Raw genomic sequence first — 19,601 nt, 5'->3', positions numbered from 1 at the left:
CATACCTGGAAACTAGACTCTTATTGGACACACTGTATACACACATGTGGAGTACAGACACTTATTGGACACTCTTTATATACTGTATACACACTCCTGAACTCCAGACTCTTATTGGACACATTGTATATGCTCAATCCTGGATTAGAGACTCCTACTGGACACAGTGTATATACAAACCTGAAGTACAGACTCTTATTGGACACACTGAACAGTATATACACAAAAATAATACAGACTCTTATTGGACACACTGTATATACACACACGTGGAGTACAGACACTTATGGACACACTTTATATACATAGACCTGAACCCCGGACTTTTACTGGACACACTGTATATACTCAATCCTGGAGTACAGACTCCTATTGGACACAGTGTATACACACGCACCTGAAGTACAGACTCTTATTGGACACACTGAACAGTATATACAGTAAAATAATACAGACTCTGATTGGACACACTGTATATATACACACCGAGAGTGCAAACTCGTATTGTAAAGTACACACACCTGGAATCCAGACTCTTTACAGAAGATTTACAAAATATATAGAGGCAGTATAGACAAATAGAAAAAAAACATTTCTTTTATTATCCTTTTTGTTTGTACACAAGGAAAAAAATAATAGCCATAACATGAAAATGTAAAAAAATAATAAAAAATAATATTTATATATATTTTTAATTATTATCGACCAAAAAAGAAAGGAAATTAAAAAAAAATGACACAAAATTATAATTCTCATGCATACTCATTAAAATCGCACCAATCGCATTGAGGCTTACTACAAAAACAGAAGTAGGTCCACCAATAAGGTTTTAGTATCGAGCTACATGCACTAGACAGGAAATGAAAGCACTACTTAATGACACATGTACACACTGTCTGGTCATTTTAGTACCTAATGTACCGTATTTACACTCCATCTGGTCTGACGACTGGGCCTTGTACCTAAAATACTGTATATACACAGTGCCTGAACACTTCATTAGGAACACTGCAGCTAAACTACTGTATATACACACTGTCTGGCCATTTCATTTGAACTTATATCAAATATACTCTATATACACACACTGGGCACTATGATGTCCTGCACCTCAGCTACAGTTCGTACACCAATCAATCTGCATAATCAGGACCTTGATTAAATGTGCTATATCTCCACACTGCCTGTACACCTTATCAGAACCTCTTAAAACTACAGTACTATATTTGCAGATTGTTTGGCAATTTTTATCGGTTCATAGTGCACGGTGTATAAGCTCGTACACAGCCTGAACACTTTAGTAGGGTCTGTACATAATACACTGCATATACTGTATGCACACCACCCAGACACATCACAAGGACATATAGATAATATACTGTGTACTGCATCAATCCCTCCTCCTCCTCCCTGTCACAGTGCAGCTGTTGTAAGTCAGTCAGTGGAGCAGTGTATTAACCCTGTCTTCCTCTCTCTGCTAGCGCAGTGTTCATGTAAATCAGAGTCCAGTCACTGTGCATCGCTCTTTCTTTTACTCTCTCGCTGGCGGGTGACCGGCGATGAGCAGGATTTCTCCGTGCTGTCCCCCCGCCCTCCGATCGGCCGCGGGTAGTGGCGGGGTCTTTTCCGCGCTCTGTCGCTCGCTGTCGCTCACAGTGTCTTGTCACTCTCTTTCTTCAGGTGGCTGAAAGACACAAGGACCCCGGTGAAAGAGGCAGCCGGCTGCTCAGTCCTCCATTTTCACGTTAGGAAATGTCAGCTGATTTTGGAACATGTTGCACCTTCAGAGAATAGCACACTAACTTGTTTTTTTTTCTGGGACAGTAATACAGAACAGCCACAATGCTGCTCTCAACTACAGTATAATCTTCTTCTCTCATATTCTCTCTCTCCCTCGCTCCCCTTTTCTAACCCTCTTCTCTCCAGCTCTTACTCCCTCACTCCTCTCTCCACCTCACACTCCCTCACTCCTCTCTCCTGCCTCACTCCTCTCTCCACCTCACACTCCCTCACTCCTCTCTCCTGCCCTCACTCCCTCTCTCCAGCTCTCACTCCCTCACTCCTCTCTACTGCTCTATCCTGCTCTCACTCCTCTCCCCTGCCCTCACTCCCTCTCTCACTCCCTCACTCTTGTCTCCTGCCCTCACTCCTCTCCCCTGGTCTCTCCAGTACCTGTAGTACTCCTCCTGGGCAGCGGACAGGGAGTGGTGGTGGTGGTGATGAAGCCACTGCTGCTCCAGGGCCAGCCTCTGTATCTCGGCGCTCTGGGCCTGCATGGCCTGCAGGTGATGAGCCGCGGACATGGGCGGGGGCAGAGAGGGTGGGGGCAGATCTCTGAACGGAGCGCCTGGGGGAGAGAGAGGGGGAGAAAGAGGAGGGGGCTTGATGCCCAAACACCGACTGATCGACAGGACACACCCCTACAAGAGAAAGCTGAGGCACAGGACAGAGAAGGGAGGGAATTGAAACAGGCCAACAGGCTGCTTCTTCTGCCACGACTGCACTTCACTGACGGACGATTCTTCAGATACCGTTGGTCAAAAGGGGAGAAAAAAGACAGTGTCCCTCCTACAGGAGGAGGACAGTAACACAGACACTGTTGAGTAAGCTAAAAGGACAAATGACATTAAACAAAGAAAATAATTCCTAAAAAGCAAGAAAAAAAGGAATTTGAACCCCTGTTCCCACAAGTTCCCGCAGCTCAGATAAATGAAATAGAACCACACAATGTCCAGGTTTGATAGTGACCTCTTGTGGCAAAAACTAGTACTGCATCCTCATAGAACCCAACGGCACCCGTAACAGGGACTCGCTATGACTGCCGGTCAATGTCCAGAAAACTGTTTCTCTTTTACATCCCATCCCATGGCACGTTGACAGAAATATAAATATCTTCACACCGCCTCCTCCTCACACACACCGTCACCGGCCCCAAAACATGGCTGTTCATTTTTAAACTGAGTTTGTCTTGAATCCTGGCAGGAGCGGAGGACGGAGACGCTGGAAGCTCTTGCTCGGCTGCTCTGGTCTTGTTTTTTGTGTGTCCGTCAGACTCGAAGAGATTGACGCACGCCCCCCACCGTTCTCCCATGAACTGTCTTTTAGTGCAGTCACTGTCTCCTGTGTAGACAACTGGTAACACGACACAACGCTAATAACTATACAATATTGAATATGATTAACTGGATTTTGGGGAGTGCTCTACTGAAAGACAGACACACATATAAAGAGACAAAGACATCTTTACAGACAGGTGCTCACCAAACAGCTGCTGGCGGAGCACCTCGGTGTCAGCAAGGGGGTGTGCAAGGATGGGTGCCCCCAGAGCTCCTCCGGGGTATGGCAGCCGAGCCAGAGATGACCCTGAGGTCAGGGGGTCAATAAGGGGGTGAACCCCTCCAGGAGCTAAGAGACAAAGAAACAGGAGTTAACACAGTTCTGACACACTGATCAACTGGACAGCATAGCACCCTAAAAGTGTCTGACAGGACACTACAACACAGTAACACTGACTGACTGGACACTATAGCACAGAGACACTGACTGACTGGACACTACAGCACAGTGACACTGACTGACTGACTGGACACTACAGCGCAGAGACACTGACTGACTGACTGGACACGACAGCACAGAGACACTGACTGACTGGACACTACAGCACAGTGACACTGACTGACTGGACACTACAGCACAGTGACACTGACTGACTGACTGGACACTACAGCACAGTGACACTGACTGACTGACTGGACACTACAGCACAGTGACACTGACTGACTGGACACTACAGCACAGTGACACTGACTGACTGACTGGACACTACAGCACAGTGACACTGACTGACTGGACTCTACCGCACAGTGACACTGTCACGGATGTCGGAGAGGCATGCCGTGGAATGGCAGGAGAGCAAAAAAGACCCTATGCATAGCGGCAAAACGGGGTTTAGCCCAGGCTCTGCAGGTCAGGCGATGTCGGGTAGAAACCTATGCCCTCAGGCCACGGAAGAGACGACCTGGTGCTAGGCGGGTCTCAAGACATCTGAACCCTCAATGCTGAGCGAGGAGGAAGTGGTGACCCAGAAATATATAGACCCACACAAAGACACACCGGAAGGACAAGCAAAGCACAAGGAAGCTAGGAACAGGACAGAGTAGGTACGCCTTTTGGGCGGCTCCTGATGCCCAAAAAACAAATGAGCTGCACAGCACTGGGGGGAGGAGAAACCTCATTCAACTGAAAAGAAACCTCCAGGAGTCCACGGCTGAGAGCTATTTATTGGGTAGAGGAAGGAGGGGCCGGTCAGGGCTACAGGGAGCAAGACAAAAAATACGTACAAAAGCACACAATAACAAAAACCTGGGAGACCAGGGCAACAAACCACACACAACAGATAGGAACCAAGAGTCCAGGGACTTTGAATTCTATGTATTTTTGATGTTATAATAAGTACGTTTAAAAAAGAGAGGATGTGAGATGCAAATGAGAAGAAGTGAGAGGGGAAAGTGAGGAAGTGTGTGGGGAGACTTCCTCTCATTTGCATCTCACTTCCTCTCTCTCGCCTTTCACTTCCTATCATTTGCATCTCATTTCCTCTCTCTCCGCTCTCACTTCTTCTCTCATCTCACTTCCTCCTATTCTCTCCTCGTTTCCTCTCTCCACTCACTTCCCACCATTTTCTGTCTCGTTTTTTTCTCTCCCCCCTCACTTCTTCTTGTTCTCCTTCTACTTCCTGTGTCTTCCCACTCACTTCCTCTCCTGCACCCACCCTCGGTCTCTCTCAGTACCTGTCTCCTGTTGATGCAGGTGCAGGTGCGAGTGGATGTGGGAGTGCTGGTGATGATGAGGGGTGACGTTCATCATCTGGAGTCGCCCCAGCCCCTCTCCTCCTCCCCCTCCTGCTGTTCCCCGTTCGGGAGCTCCTCGCTCGCTCACCCCTCCGACTCCTCCTCCTCCGCCTCCTCCTCCCCCTCCTCCCCTCTCTCGCTCACTCGCTACTCCGCCAGGTGATTGGGAAAGGTGGGATTCGGGATCCGGCGCAGGAGGGAGAGGGGGAGGAGGAGGCGGGGGGGGAGCGATGGTGACCGATGCTGTGGCTTGGCTCTGGGAGTGGGAGTGGGAGAACGACTGCAGAGAGTGAGTGGGGTTGGAGGCAGTGGGAGTGGGAGGCACTGAAGAGGGGTTGGTGGAAGGAGGAGGGGCGGGAGGTGGAGGGGGGGCTTGGGGCTGGGAGACAGAGGGAAGAGAGGGAGGGAGGAGCGAAGACGAAGGTGGGTGAGGGAGAGGATGAGAGGGAGGAGGACCAGAGAGGCGGCTGGAAGGGGGAGGGAGAGAAGGAAGAGAGGGAGGAGGGGGGTTAGAGGGGGTGGGGTTGGGAGGGGCAGGCGGAGGGGGAGGGGGGGTCCCATAGAGGGATGATTCTGGTCCTCCTCCTCCTCCCAAAAGAACAGCTGGGCCCAGGAGTGAGTGGGCGTGGGAGTGAGAATGCGAGTGAGAGTGCGAGTGGGAGTGAGAGTGAGACGGGTCTGGCAGGGCACTCTGGTACACTCTCTCTTCCGTTTTAAACTCGAACCCTGGTTTCGCTCTCTCTCTGATGGAGTGGGGGAAACCAAGGCCTCCTAGTCCCCCAAGCCCCCCTACACCTCCTCCTCCTAAGCCTCCCGGGCCCCCTGGTGGCCCTACAGCTGCGCCTCCAGCAACACCTGCCCCTTCCAGCCCCCCGTAAAGGAACCCCAAAATTGCGGCCGCAGTTGCCGCATCTGGAGGCAAACCGTGATGCCCCAGAGCGGGGTTTTGAAACTGGGGCAAGAAAAAGGATGCATGGTGGTGAGGGTGAGGGGGATGGGGGTGCGAGTGGGGGTGGCCATGGAAATTGGGGTGATGTCCAGCAGCTCTGTTCATGCAGCCCCCTCCCCCACTGACGGGTGACATGACATGCGGCCGGGCATATTCACTCAGTGTTCGGAGAGCTGGGGTATCGGGACCTAAATAGGGTACCCCAACGCCAATTGACCCCTGTGAGCCTGCGGTCCCCCCGACCAAGGAGGGGTCCAGTGCAGCAGCCCGTGCAACAGAGGGCAGCAGGAGAGAGTGAGGCAGGGAGGGGTGGAAAGAGGAGTGAAGGTGGTGAGCTGGGGGAGGAGGAGCAGGGGGAGGTGGAGGAGGGTGAGGGTGGGGGGGGTGGGGATGGGCAGATGTGTTGGATGAGGAACAGGAGGGATCCAGCAGGAGGGAGGAAGGCTGGGAGAAGAGGAGAGAGGACAGGGGGCGGCCCGCCCCCACCCCCACTGCTGAAGTGCTGCCAAGACTGCTGCTGCTGTCCTTCTGTGGGAGAGGGGAAGAGAAAAAGAGGGAATCAGAGAGGGAGACTGTGACGGGCCATCAGCTAAAGCTTATCTGGGAGGCTTGAGCTGCTGGTCGTTACTGTCTTAAGAGACAGAGCTGCAGTCCTAACTATGCAACCAGGTGGTCTCTTTAGAAGGGGCTGAGGGTTGAGATAGAGATAAGACCTACACCTAGACAGAAAGAAAGAGAGAGGAAAAGGCGAACAAGCCACAAGGGAGAAGGAGAACACAGCCCTACCCATAGCGAGGAGCTGATAGAAAGGAGAAGGCTGTGGAGAAAAAAACCTGATCTTTCTATTTTGTCCGCTGACACACCACTTTGTTTAGATCTAGAGACATGTGCTGTTGTCATTTCGCCAGCCAGTCACAGAGACATTATTATGACTCAATGGCTGGCTCAATGACAGGTGGATGCTGCACATTGGTGGTGGAAGTGGGATTCCCTATTACCTGTAGATAACAGGTTTTCATTTTCATTTACCTCAGCGCTTTGAGTGGAGTGTCCAGAAAAGCATTATATAAGTGTAATGTATTATTTATTATGATTGTATGCTACATTATGCTCAGTCTGACAGTGAGACACTAGTGCAGATTTGTTCCCAACTATGTGTTTCTCTCCTTTTCTAATTCATCCCGCTCCATCTCTCTTTTGCAACCAGTATCCATCGAATAATCCCAATATTTCTCTTTCTCTACCTCCATTTCTCATCCTCCTTCTCCCCTAGCTTCCTCCCCTTCATATCTTACCTGTAAATGTCGGTCCAGGTCCCTCTCCCTCTCCCGTTCCCTTTCCCTCTCTCGTTCCCTCTCTCTTTCCCGCTCCCTCTCTCTCAGGTCGCGGGCTCGTTGCTCCACCTCCCTTCTCGCTCTCTCCATCACTTCATTCCTCTTCTTCCAGAGCTTAGACCCATCCAGAGGGACAAAGTGAAGGTCAGTACGTGAGCAGGAGTTATTTCCTCTGTCCAGGACCCTGTGGAAACTGAGAGACAGGGGTAGGAGAAAAATTAGAAGGGGCAGGGAGTAAAACTAAAAAGTCACTGTGAGAGAACATGTAGGATATTACCACTACACAACCCCTAAAACAAAGAATTACAGGTAACAGATGCATTCTGTCAGTCACACAGTCTCACCGAGCTGATTGGCTGGCATGAATGGGGATGTCCACTGGTTTGGGCTCAGGGGAGGGGCTCCTCAGCACTGGAGGTGGGCTCTCTGTCTCCTCCCCTTCCTCGATTGGCTCCTCCTTGATGACAGGGGGCACCGATGAAGCTGAGAAGGAATCAGGTGGCGGGATGGATTGGCCTGCACCAGGAAGGGCAGGGCTAGAGGCGGGGACAGGGAGGCTACTGGTGGGACTGCTAAGAGGGGGGAGGGGTTTACAGGAGGGAGTGTTCTGAGGTGACAGTGAGTGACAAGCACTGGAGTTATTATTATTATTGTTATTATTCATCAAAGTGTTAGTATTGCTCCCATTATTGTGGAAGGAATTTATAAAGGGGGTGTGGTTATTCAAGTTAGGATGATAAGGTCTGTAACCAGAGGCAGCAGGGGAAGAAGAAGTTGGAGTGGCTGTGGCAGGGAGAGGAGTAGATGCCGACGAGGAGGTTGGGAAGGGAAACGTAGGTGGCGGACCCTGGTGGGGGAAGGCTGCTGCTGAACCTAGGGAAGGGGAGGGGCTTGGGCGGGGTGACTGGGGAGTGGGTGGGGTCAGTGTCTGAATGGAGGATGGATATGGCCCTCCCCGTGCCTGATTGGCCAGACCTGGGGGCAGGCCTTGAGAGTAGGGGGATGCAGAAAGGGCAGGGGGATAAGGGGCAGAAGGAGGGCGGGGATGAGAGGAAGAGGAGGTAGGGGAGAGAGTCTGGGAGTGAGGCTGGGAGAGACTGCGGCCAGGGTAGTGAGGGGGATTAGTTGTCGATGCCCCTGTCTCTCTGTCTCTCTCTCTATCTCTCTCTCGGACCTGGGGAGCAACAGATCCTGTTGGGCCAGGGTATTCCCTACCCACTCCTGGATGCAGGGGGTGGTGAGGTGGGGGGTGGCAGGAGTGAGGAGGGTGTTGTATCTGGGACACCCCAGTGTACTCTCTAGGTGCACTTGCACCAGGAGGACTAGGGTATTCCCTATTTGGGGCACTAAGAGGGGGTGGGGGCAGGTAATCTTTTGCCCCCGGAGATGGTACAGGAGCAGGGGTAGGGTACTCTCGTGAAGAGGTGGAGGATGAAGCAGAGGAGTGAGGAGGTATGTATGGGGGTCCCAGGGGATCAGCTGCAGAGGATGTGGTAGATATCTGGGTGCAATTTTGTTGCTGCTGCTGTTGAGGGAATGCAAACTCCAGCGAACCAGGGTACTCTCTGTTTTGAGGTCCTGACTGGGGATGAGGGTTTCCTGTTTGCGTCTGAGACAGGGAGGGGGTGTTAGAGTCCAGATTTGGAGTGGGGTGTTGGGGACTGGGTAGATCTCGATCTCGGGTTGTTACAGGAATGGAGGTTCCTTGTCCACTGTGTGCTCCACTTGAGGAGGAGGAGGAAGAGGAGGAGGAGCTACTGGAGGGATTAGCAGGAGCCCCAGATATAGCCTCCCGGATTTGGCCGGACGGCCCAAAATCCCACCTCTCTGGGATGCCCCCTGCATCTCGTGGAAATTCCCGAGTTGGGTTCGTGTTCGGAGAGAGGCCGTGACTTTGCCCATGGCTGCCTGGTTCCCGGTTAGAGGAAAATGCAGAAGCAAAGTCTCGATTGGATCCCAAACTTTCCCGGTTTTCCCGGACAGAGCTCTGGGACCCTAACACAGAGTATTCCCGACTCTGATTGGCCAAATTCCCTCCAGCCCCTCCTCCTCTTTCCTGAACCAAAAACTCTCTACCCTGATTTCCACTAGTGCTGTTCATGTTCCCACTGCTACTACTGGCACTAATACTACTACAGCTACCACTGCTACTGTTACTAAAGTCCCTGCCCCCGCCTCCTCCAAATTCCCTTAACCCCACTGATCCCCTCTCTCTCTCAGGGATATCCCGGGAAGATGAAAAGCCCCTGCTGTGCAGGAGCTCCCTTGAGGGGTATTCTCGGTGTGGGTGGCCATGCGTTAAGTGGTGATAGGGAGGGGGTGCGGACATTGTTGCGGGGTGGGTGGGGTGTCTGGGGGAGCTGCTATACACTGAGGGCATCTGCTGCTGGCTGGTTTGCTGGTGATGCTGTTGGGGGTACCTAGAATAGCCCCAGCCTCCGGGGCAGTTAGACACCCCCCCGCCTCCGGCCTGCCACCCTGTCTGCCCAGGGGGGCTGTAGTGAGGGTGAGAAGGGGCAGAAGAAGGGGACAAAAGAGATGGAGGGCTAGGCTTGTCCACTTTGTCCATCTTGTCTATCTTATCCAGCTTGTCCAGCCTCTCTGTCTGAGTGTCCAAAGGTTTGAGGGCTGGGGGTGGAGGCAGGGGGGGTCCTTGGTGAGGGGATACAGTGGAGGGATTCTGGAGGCCATAGTCACCCGCACTGCCACCGGAGACACAGTGAGCTCCACCTTTCCTGCTGGTATTTCCTCTGGTTGCTTCAGTGTTTGTATTGCCACTGGCAGCACTGTTGCCGTAGTCCCCCTTGCTGTGCGGGAGGTGGTGACTTGGGTCTGGGGGAAGGTATGGCCGCCTCCCGCTTTCGTTCAGTAAGTCACATGCCCCCCGGAGAGAGGAGGCGACAGAGGCGTTGTGGGATTCTCGGACTGCATCTTCGCCTCGTTCTCCATCTCTGTCCCCTCCGCCCCCTCCTTGTTCTGCCCCTGGATCAGAGGCCATTGTTCTCCGTCCTTCTTCGCCTTCAGATTCTACATTTCCTCCCTTGCTTGCTCTTTCTGCTTTCTCTCCTTTCTCCCTCTCGGCCCTTGAGTCTCTGCCTAGCCCTTTCCCCTCACCCCCTCCTCTTTCTCTGTGATCCGGATTTGAGTCACCCCCTCCTCCCCTCCTGGATCTGGGAGATTTTGGAGACTCTGGGGTCTCAGATTCAGAGTCAAGGCTGGCCAATGGGGAGGCAGAGAGGCTGGGGGAGGAGCTCCGGTTGTCTTGGTCGATGTCCCGCCCACTGCTCAGGCTGCTACTGGCCAAGCTGCCACCCACTGAGCTCCCACTGCCCTGCGATTGGCCATCCTCGTTGTCGCTCTCTCGTAGCATGGGGGCAGGTCCAGAGCTGGCACAGGGACCAGGGCCATCTCCACGGGAACTCTCCAATGCCAGGCCTGGAGCAGAATCCTGTTTGTGTGTCAAAGAGTTAAAAAGCTCATTAACTGACAGACTGGGAGTCAAAAAACAATCTGTAAAGTATGGGTTTCTATCAGATAATGCAGATTGATAGTACAGACAGCTGATATGTTTTGAGATCCTAAAAATACCAATATTAAACACAGTGGATATTTCAGAAAATGGTTAATGTTTTCTATCATATGCTGTAGATAGAAAAGGCACACAGCTGGGCTAGAATTGACAGAATAATTGATTAGTTAATGAGTCTGAATGATTACAGGCACCTTCACTTTCTGCCTCTTGGATGGGGGTCCCATTCCCTCCCCCTCACTCTCTGACGAATCATGGCCTCTGGATCTCCGATTGACGCGTCCACTGGCCAATCCCTCTCCAGCATCTCTCTGTGGGGAGAGGGAGCAATTAAGGAGGGTAAACCCTAGTAGGTATTACTGCATTGAGTAATCAGTTTCCATTCCTGTGATCTCAGAGAGTCTGCGGAGAGTTATCTTAGCAATTTTTTGCTAAGACCAGGGGATCTGGAACCAGAAGTTCTTTTGAAGGCAGTGAATAACTGAACCATGCTTAAGGGTGAGAATGATCTGGACAGCTAGTACCGGAGGCAAGAATTTAGAAGACTAGACTACAGGAGGAAGGAGAAAAGTAAGACTACATTCAACAACAAGAAACTGCTCAAAAGAAGAACTACAGATGCATCTTTTCAAAAGCACAGCCCCATAATTCCCATTTCTATGAGCTAGAACTCTCAGGGCTCATACACTAGGCCGTGCCAGTGAGAAGGCTGTGCTCCAACCAGCTGTCCAGCTCAGGAACTTAGTTTCGGCCAGTCTCCAGTGAAAGTCTCAAAGGACCCTTTAAAGTTCACTGACTTTCAATTTTGCCCATCTCTGGGGAGACCTAACAAACAGTAACACTAGAGCCTCCCGATCTATAACACAGTCAAATCTCTCGGATTACATGCTGTTGTGCAACCAGAGAGAACCTTCAGCATATCGGAGTGTTTGCTGTAAGCGAGTCCCTGACAGTTCAAAAAGATTTGCTTATATGTGATGTTCTCTGACAGTATGCAAAACTCCTTGCCTTTCACACAGGCGCAATCCATGCAATTAGAGCAGAATAGGAAGTTTGACCGTGCTCTCCGGAAAAAGATCATCATCTAGGTAAATCTGTACATACAACACCTAAAACAACTCTACACTCAGTTCAGCTCAGTTTGAGCATCCCTGATGGCTTTTCTAAAAGGCACGTATTGCAAAGGAAAATCCACCAGCCACAAGTCCCAGTCCTTGCAGTTTATTTTATAGGAGCTGTCTGTGATTAAGTCATTTCTCATGACTCTGATGGGCAGTGCTAGGCACCATATCTGTGAAGACAATCTGACTGTGAAGCCAACATAGAGCAGCCTTCAAACCGATCTTGCTGAGCAAGAACGGCGCTTTCAGAGCTCATCATTGTCAACCATCCTCTGTAGCCCGCCCATCTCCCGGCCAGACATGATCCTCGAAACTGGGGTTACTGACATTCGCCACAGGGGGCTTAAAACCAAGAGAGGAGTCTGTGTTGGCATAGATCTGTTCAACACAAAGGAGGTTGGATCATATGCACGGCTCAGCACACCGACGTTCATCTGTAATTTCCCAGGTGGTCAGGCACATTGCCAAAATAATTCCGAGGAGGAACTAATAAGAGATTTTATGGTATATTACCCCTAATCACTTCAAATGCGGTGATGAAGTAAGACATTTCCACTTCCAAAAGACACCCCTTCATAAGAATCTTGTCACCCATTTAGATCATTTGGTAATTTTGTACTGATAAGATAAGATCACTTTATTAGCTATATACCATTTCTTGCATTAGGAATTTGTCTTTTCACCAACCCCAGCTTACTCACAGACAGGGAGAGAAGCTTGGGGTCAGAGTGCAGGGTCAGCCATTTATACGGTGCCCCTGGAGCAGTTGGGGTTAAGAGCCTTGCTCAGGGGCCCAACAGAGTAGGATTCCTCTGCCAACAATGGGATTTGAACCAGCAACCTTCCAGCCACAGGCACAAATCCTTTGCCACAGTGCCACCGCTCCAAATAAATAAATTAATCAAAATTTCCTTTCAGATGGGCCTCAATCACCTGGATCCAAACCCCCACAAGTCTTTGTAAAATTAGGGATACAAATTTGTCTTCATCCTAAAGACTTTCCTCTTCAGTTCCCAATTGCGATCTCGTGTCCTTATAGTGGAAAATGTGCCTTTTTTTAAACCTATCTACACTCCTAAGGATCTCATGTATTTCATTCTGAACTAAAGAGACGTAGTTCCTTTAGCCTGTCCCTATGTGTGAATCCTCTGAAACCAGGAAGTATTCCTGTTAGTCTTCTTTGAAATCTTCCCTAGGCTATTAAGAATTTTGAATATGGTGACGGAACACAATATTCTAACTGAGGTGATACTAGAATGTTTTAAAGATAGAGCATAACTTCCCTGGATTTAATTTTGATGTTTTTCTTTCTGTTTTATGATCGCTTTCCTCATTGCATTGATGACGGTATAGATGGATCTTCACACACAGCGCAACCTGTTTAGCATGTCACTTCTTCCTCACGACCACCAATGCAATAAGAGCCCGAGATCCTGCAATCAATGAGGATCACTATGCACTAAAGGTCAAAGTTCAGTGGCCATATGGCTGTCTACTGCACAATACATAATCTTGTCTATGTCTCTTCGTAAGACTCTGTGTGCACCACTCTCCCTTACTTTTGCATCATCTGAAAAATGGATCTAATATCGCAAACGGAAACCAACAATGTCCATCAGAGAGAACAACACAATTTCAAAACTGTTTGCCTCAAAATATAAATTAAGTATTGTTTCACAAAGTAATCTTAGGAGACTACTACATGCCATCAGCCAAACCCAAAACATCATTATGCAGTTATGTTCACCTGGAACCCAAGTACAGTACACATCCAGGCACACAGAATGACTAGCAGGTGAGGGGGTCAGCCACACAGTACAGTCAAGCAATGAGACATGGATTGCAGGTCAGTCACAAGGCCAGAGGAGACAGTTCTATAATCTAATAAACTCATGGTGAAAGAGACAGTGAGACAGCAGAGACAGTACTGTAGACTAGCAGACTCAGGGTGAAACAGCCAGTGAGACAGCAGAGACAGTACTGTAGACTAGCAGACTCAGGGTGAAACAGCCAGTGAGACAGCAGAGACAGTACTGTAGACTAGCAGACTCAGGGTGAAACAGCCAGTGAGACAGCAGAGACAGTACTGTAGACTAGCAGACTCAGGGTGAAACAGCCAGTGAGACAGCAGAGACAGTACTGTAGACTAGCAGACTCAGGGTGAAACAGCCAGTGAGACAGCAGAGACAGTACTGTAGACTAGGAGACTCAGGGTGAAACAGCCAGTGAAACAGCAGAGACAGTTCTATAGACTAATAGGCTCATGGTGAAAGAGACAGTGAGACAGCAGAGACAGTACTGTAGACTAGCAGACTCAGGGTGGAACAGACAGATCAGTATCACAGTTGCACAGACAGACGAGGCAGTCAGGCAGTGACACGCCCAGACCGTGCGAATGAGGGAAAGGCGGGGGCCCGCGCCGCAGACAGGCACACGGGGACAGGGGTCGGGCAGGCAGACTCACCGGGGATCTGTCAGCGCGGCCGTCTGTCCGAGAGGGGCTGGAGAGAGCGCCCCCCGCAGGAGAGCCCAGAGCCCGGCCCCCCCTGCCCTCCTCACTGACCCGCACGCCCTGGGGAAGAGCCCTTCGCCGAGCGCTGCGCACTGACATCTACGCACACACACACAGAGAGAGGGGTTAGTGCAGACACGCTGACCCGACAGCACTGCCGCGGCGCTGAGAGAGAGAGAATCGGGCCCGTTTCTACAGCGCTTAAACAACATCAGCCTGCAACATAGATCTACTTAGAATTAGGCTGTACGATTCAATACCTGGACTCACAGGGGTAAATTAAGAAGGGATGGTCACAGTGATCTCATTAACGCAGGAATGGGGATTAACTGTGCAGGAAACAGAGCTTGGAAAGGGGGGAAAAACCTCCAACCAGGCTGGGCCAAAATAGTGGAATACCATGGGGATGTGCCTTCTGCCTCTGGCCCTGTCATTCCACATCTCAGAGACATTACAGGAGCAGGAGTCTGGAACCAAGCGCTCAGCTCTGGGTATGGCAAGGGACAGGCTGCCATCTTGATGACAGATGAACTTCAAGACCGGGGCCACGCTAAAAACGGGGGTACTGTGAGCACGGGGGGGGGTGTCTGAAAATATAACTAGCCATGTTGTTGGAACTGACTGCCTGGGATTACTGGGAAAGGGAAGAGGCTGGGATTCACCTGCGATCTAGTAGTCAAAGGAGCAGCAATGGCTAAACTGAGCTCCTCTAACGTGAAATCTTTCGGAAGCTTCTGAATACTGGTCCAGGAATCCGGTGCAGATATTAACTTTAAACATTGCCCACGGGCTTTTACAAAGGAATCTGATGTGGATTTTACATTAAACACCATCCACAGGCTTTTATAAACGAATGGGGGGTACACAACTCCTTAAAAAGTTCCCAAAGGCTTTCATCAAGGAATCTGAACCAGATAACAAAATCTTTTAACACTGCCCACATGGTTTTGTGATGGGATTTGGTGCAGATATCACTGTAAATCCTGCCCACAGGCTTCTATAAAGGAATCTGATGCAAATATTACTTTAAACACTGCTCGCTGGCCTTTATAAATTAACCTGATGTCGCTTTTGAACACTGCCCACAAGATTTTATAAAGGAAAGCCTGGAGCAAATATTACTTTAAACACTGCTCACAATCTTTTATAAATTAATCTGATGCCAATATCACTTTAAACACTACAGACGGGTAATTTTGATAAATTAACCTGAAATTGATACCACTTTAAAAACTGTCCGCGGGCTTTTGAAAAGGGATCTGGTGCAGATACCAGTTCAAACACTGCCCACAGGTTTTGATCAAGAAATCTAATGTGAATATTACTTTCAATTCTGCCTACAGACATTTATAAATTAATCTCGTTCAGATATCATTTTAAACACTGCCTATGGGCTTTTATAAAGGAATATGGTGCAGGTATAACTTTAAACACTGCCCACAGGCTTTGATAAATTAATCTGATGCAGATATTGCTTTGAACGTTCCCCACGAGGCATGCGGTGCACCTATCTTTTTAAATGTTGTTCACGGGCTTTTATTAGGGAACCTGGAGAGAAAAGCTCTTTAAAAACACTTAACAAACATTTTTTTTAGGAGCAGCTTTCTCCTGAACACTGTTTTCAAGTGTTTACACAGGAGTATTGTACATCTGTCTCTTTTAACGGCTGTTTATTGGATTGTAAAAGGTAATTTGGTTTGGCTACTTGTATAACTCTTTAAACATTGTTTCCTGGCTTTTGCAAAGGAATCTGGAGTGCCTAGCTTGTGAAAATAAGGGTCATGGATGTTGAATGGAGCATCTGGTCCAGATATCTCTTTAACCAATGTTTTGAAGGGAATCTGGCGTGACTGTCTCTTTAAATACTTTTCATGGCTTTTATGAGGGAATCTGCTACCGTCATCTTACAAGCACTGTACACAGGCCTTTATAAGGAAATCTGGTGCAGGTATCTATTGGAATAATGTTCTCAGCTTTATAAACCTGCTTAAATATTCTATAATATAGAGATGTGCTGTAAATGATAAGATCGTAATATAGGGATCTATAAGGGTATCTAGTATTATCTCTACATCACAATTCACAGGCTTTTATATACTGTAGGGAATCTGCTGTGATTGTTTCGACAATGCCACTGTGCTTTAATACAGTGCCTTTCACTGTCAAATCCCTCAAGTAATTTCACCCAAAAAAATAGTTAAGAAAAATCAAGCTATCTACTGCTCAAGTCAGAAAATGAGACCTTACTGAAAGTAACAGTAGAAAAACAGCTGTGTGTTGGCAGAAGACAAACCGTCCTGTCACCCTGAGCGAGCAGTCTGGAATCTGGGAAAGAATGACCTCAGTAACAACGGGATCTCTTGCTTAGGGAGATATGTAGTGCAAGAAGCTGCCATTCCACCATGTGCTTTATGTGTGTGCAACAAGGGAATTTATAAGCAATTCTATATTTCAGAGGTATTCAACAGAAAGGAGTTAGAATTAGTGAAATATGGTCAGATATGAAGTAAGGTACAAGCAGCAGTGTTCTGGGAAGTACTGATGGCAAATCCATGACCCAGAGTGTTTTGGACTAATTCTCTCAGCATCCCTCAAAGGCAAACAAGGAGGTTAATGAACCATTGTTTGAATGTTACTTCCAAGAAATAAAATAGGGCTCCATAATGACACCAGGGTTCTCAAATGTCAGCGCTGAGTTCAATACCAGTCTCATGAAAGAACAGGAAGCCTTCTCTCCTGTCACGTCAGATAGGTCAACTACATGCAGAATGTTCTGATTTGGCAATCCAAATTTTAGCTCACCACAACAGTGGGACACAACAGAGACAGCAATGTCAGGATCAGAAAATCCACAGATTTTCGATTTGATGAATTTTAAGAATTTCGATGGCATTTTTACACCATGGTGGTGAATATTATGACCCAACAGGAAGCAGGTGTAACAGTTACAGAAGCGACATCACCCCCCTCTGAAGGCTAGACCGTGTCGAACTCTGCTGCTGGGCCCGGACTTGTGGCGTGGCGGAGCTATCCGCAGTCTACGGAGTGGCGCTGCGCGTGCTCGGATTCTCACGAGCGACTAGGATCAAATCCCGGTAGGGGCAGGGAAGAGCTGCGCTCCTCACACATGTAGATGCTAGCTAACAGGGGTCCCAGATTAGAGCCGTGGGGAACACCTGAGGGAATGAGAGGGGTGGAGGAGGGTTAGAGGAAAAACAGACCAGAGCAACAGGATTGCCTCTCTTTGAAGGATCAGATCCAAACCAATGTGCCTGAAACACACCTGCAAAGCACTGTCATTAAGAAATTGTTTAGTACCTTGGACAAGAGCTGTCTCTGTATGATGTCAATGGTCAAACCCAAATAGGAATGATGCATAGTTATCATCCAAAACCAAACACTCTCAGGAGTCCAGAAGCCACCACATGCTCTAAAACCTTTGCCGGGAAAGGCAGATCAAAGGCAGGTCTGTGATCACCCAGCTGGCTCCGATCAAGACTGGGCTTTTTCAACAACCGATTTGGAAGTGCTGTTGTCAAAAAAAAACAGGGGACAAATCGAGTGGGGGGAGGGGGGTGGAGAAGAGACCATAAGATTAGTGACCAGAAGCAAGACTCTGGGCTGGGGACAAAAAGAGAAGGGACAGGGCAGGGGGAGCAGGTGCTGGCTTCATGTTCAGAGCACGTTCAATAACTTCTGACTGTGAAACCCCCCGCACTTTTTTCAACCCAGCTCCATCGAAGGCAGAGAGGAGGCTTGGAGACTGAACAGCAGGTGGGTTTTGATGCAATCTGGGGGGGGGGGGGGGGTCTAGGATGCTGCTGAAAAAGAGGAGGGGGAAAATGCAAATCCCAATGGCCACGAGGAGACGCAAGGTCATGGAATTGTCAACAGGTCTGGGAACCACGGATTTCCAAATGCAGACAAATTCTGGGGGGGGGGTTGGCTTGGCCGAAAAATTCACTCAGCAGACGGAAAGAACATCCCATCAGGGGCTGATCAGTGCTTTGGATAAGCCAGAAAATAGACCGGAAGGCCAGTGCATTCCCATGTGCTTTCCAAGCATCTACCTGCTGCCTTCGTGGAGCCCAAGTTGCTATGAAACCCACTTTGAAGGAGAGCTGTACGCAAGGGGAAACTGTCCGTGCTCTGAGGGGAGAGAAGGCATTTAACAACATCAGTCACTGGTGAATTAAAAAAAAAAAATTAACCATTTCCTCCAGGGGCGCTGAATCAGTGACGTTCAGAGGCGACGATCTAAGGACCTGGGGGAAATCCGCAGAGTTTATACTGGGGAAGGTCATGGGGGGCTTAGACTTAAGGCCCAGCTGTGGCCAGACGCTCTCGAAAAACACCGCCTTGTGATCGGAAATGGTCAGGTCGACTACATCCAAATGGGAGACGGGCAGTCCAAACGAGAACACGAGGTCCAGGGTGTGACCGCGGCAGTGCGTGGGGACGTTAACGTGCTGGAGGAACCCGCAGCTGTCCAACAACGACAGGAAGTCGGCGGAAAACGCCGTCTCGCAGTCGACGTGAATGTTAAAGTCGCCTACGAGCAAGATCTTGTCGAAATGCGAACGCAAGACGGAGAGCAGCTCGGCGAGCTCCGGCAAAAAGGCAGTGTTGTACTTCGGGGGCCGATAGAGCAGCACAAACGAGATGGCTGGTGCAGAGGTCGAGGCCTTTACCGCCAAGCATTCGTACGACGTCGCCGCAGGGACGGGGAAGGGTCTGAGCTTTAGCGATGAGCGGTAGATAACGGCCAATCCGCCCCCTCGCTTAGAGGGGCGGGGCTGGTCCAGATACAAGTAACCAGGGGGGGCGGAGTATTTCAGAACCAGGAAGTCATTGTGTCGGTGCCACGTCTCAGTTAAGAAGAAGCAGTCAATGCTTTCGCGGACAATCAAATCATTTAGAAAGGAGTACTTGGTTGTTACAGACCGGACATTAAAGAGACCTAGTTTCATTGCACTAGCGGTCTGAAGACAAAGCAAAGAGGAAGTCACAACAGCAGTGGGCAAACAAAAAAAAAAAACCAGGTAAAAGCTTGCAGAATTCACGCAGTGGCGCCTATAGGGTCAGCAACCATCATCTCCTGATGTTCACAAGATCTTAGAAAAGAATCTGACGCAGCTAATGGAACGAAAAACAGGATCGCATTCTATACTTTTCTGTCTGATTCTCAAATCCCTTACCGAATCTCTGCTATTCCTTGATTTCATGATCCGTGTGTTAATGAGCCCATTTTTGTCTGCCTTTCTCCCCTCTTCCTCCTCCCCCTGCCCCAAAATTCACAGATCTTT

At 49.4% G+C, this 19,601-nt stretch overlaps 1 protein-coding gene across 1 annotated transcript; it reads right to left on the bottom strand.

Moving 5' to 3' along the window:
* Positions 1–583: 583 nt before the first annotated feature.
* atn1 (atrophin 1) lies at positions 584–19,265 on the bottom strand. Its single transcript, XM_088939554.1, has 9 exons — positions 18,507–19,265; positions 14,248–14,394; positions 10,857–10,973; positions 7,478–10,581; positions 7,095–7,326; positions 4,791–6,327; positions 3,262–3,405; positions 2,173–2,347; positions 584–1,684 (listed from the first exon to the last, which is right to left on the bottom strand). The coding sequence occupies exons 1-9, from the start codon at positions 19,263–19,265 to the stop codon at positions 1,651–1,653; spliced, it is 6,249 nt and encodes a 2,082-aa protein (XP_088795680.1). The 3' UTR covers positions 584–1,650.
* Between the last annotated feature and the right edge of the window lie 336 nt (positions 19,266–19,601).

The sequence above is a fragment of the Atractosteus spatula genome, chromosome 22 (genome assembly GCF_055471065.1).
Source record: "Atractosteus spatula isolate fAtrSpa1 chromosome 22, fAtrSpa1.hap1, whole genome shotgun sequence".
In the NCBI taxonomy this organism is placed as follows: Eukaryota; Metazoa; Chordata; class Actinopteri; order Semionotiformes; family Lepisosteidae; genus Atractosteus; species Atractosteus spatula.
Note: the sequence above shows the minus strand (reverse complement) of the source record. Positions and strands in the feature narration are given on the sequence as shown.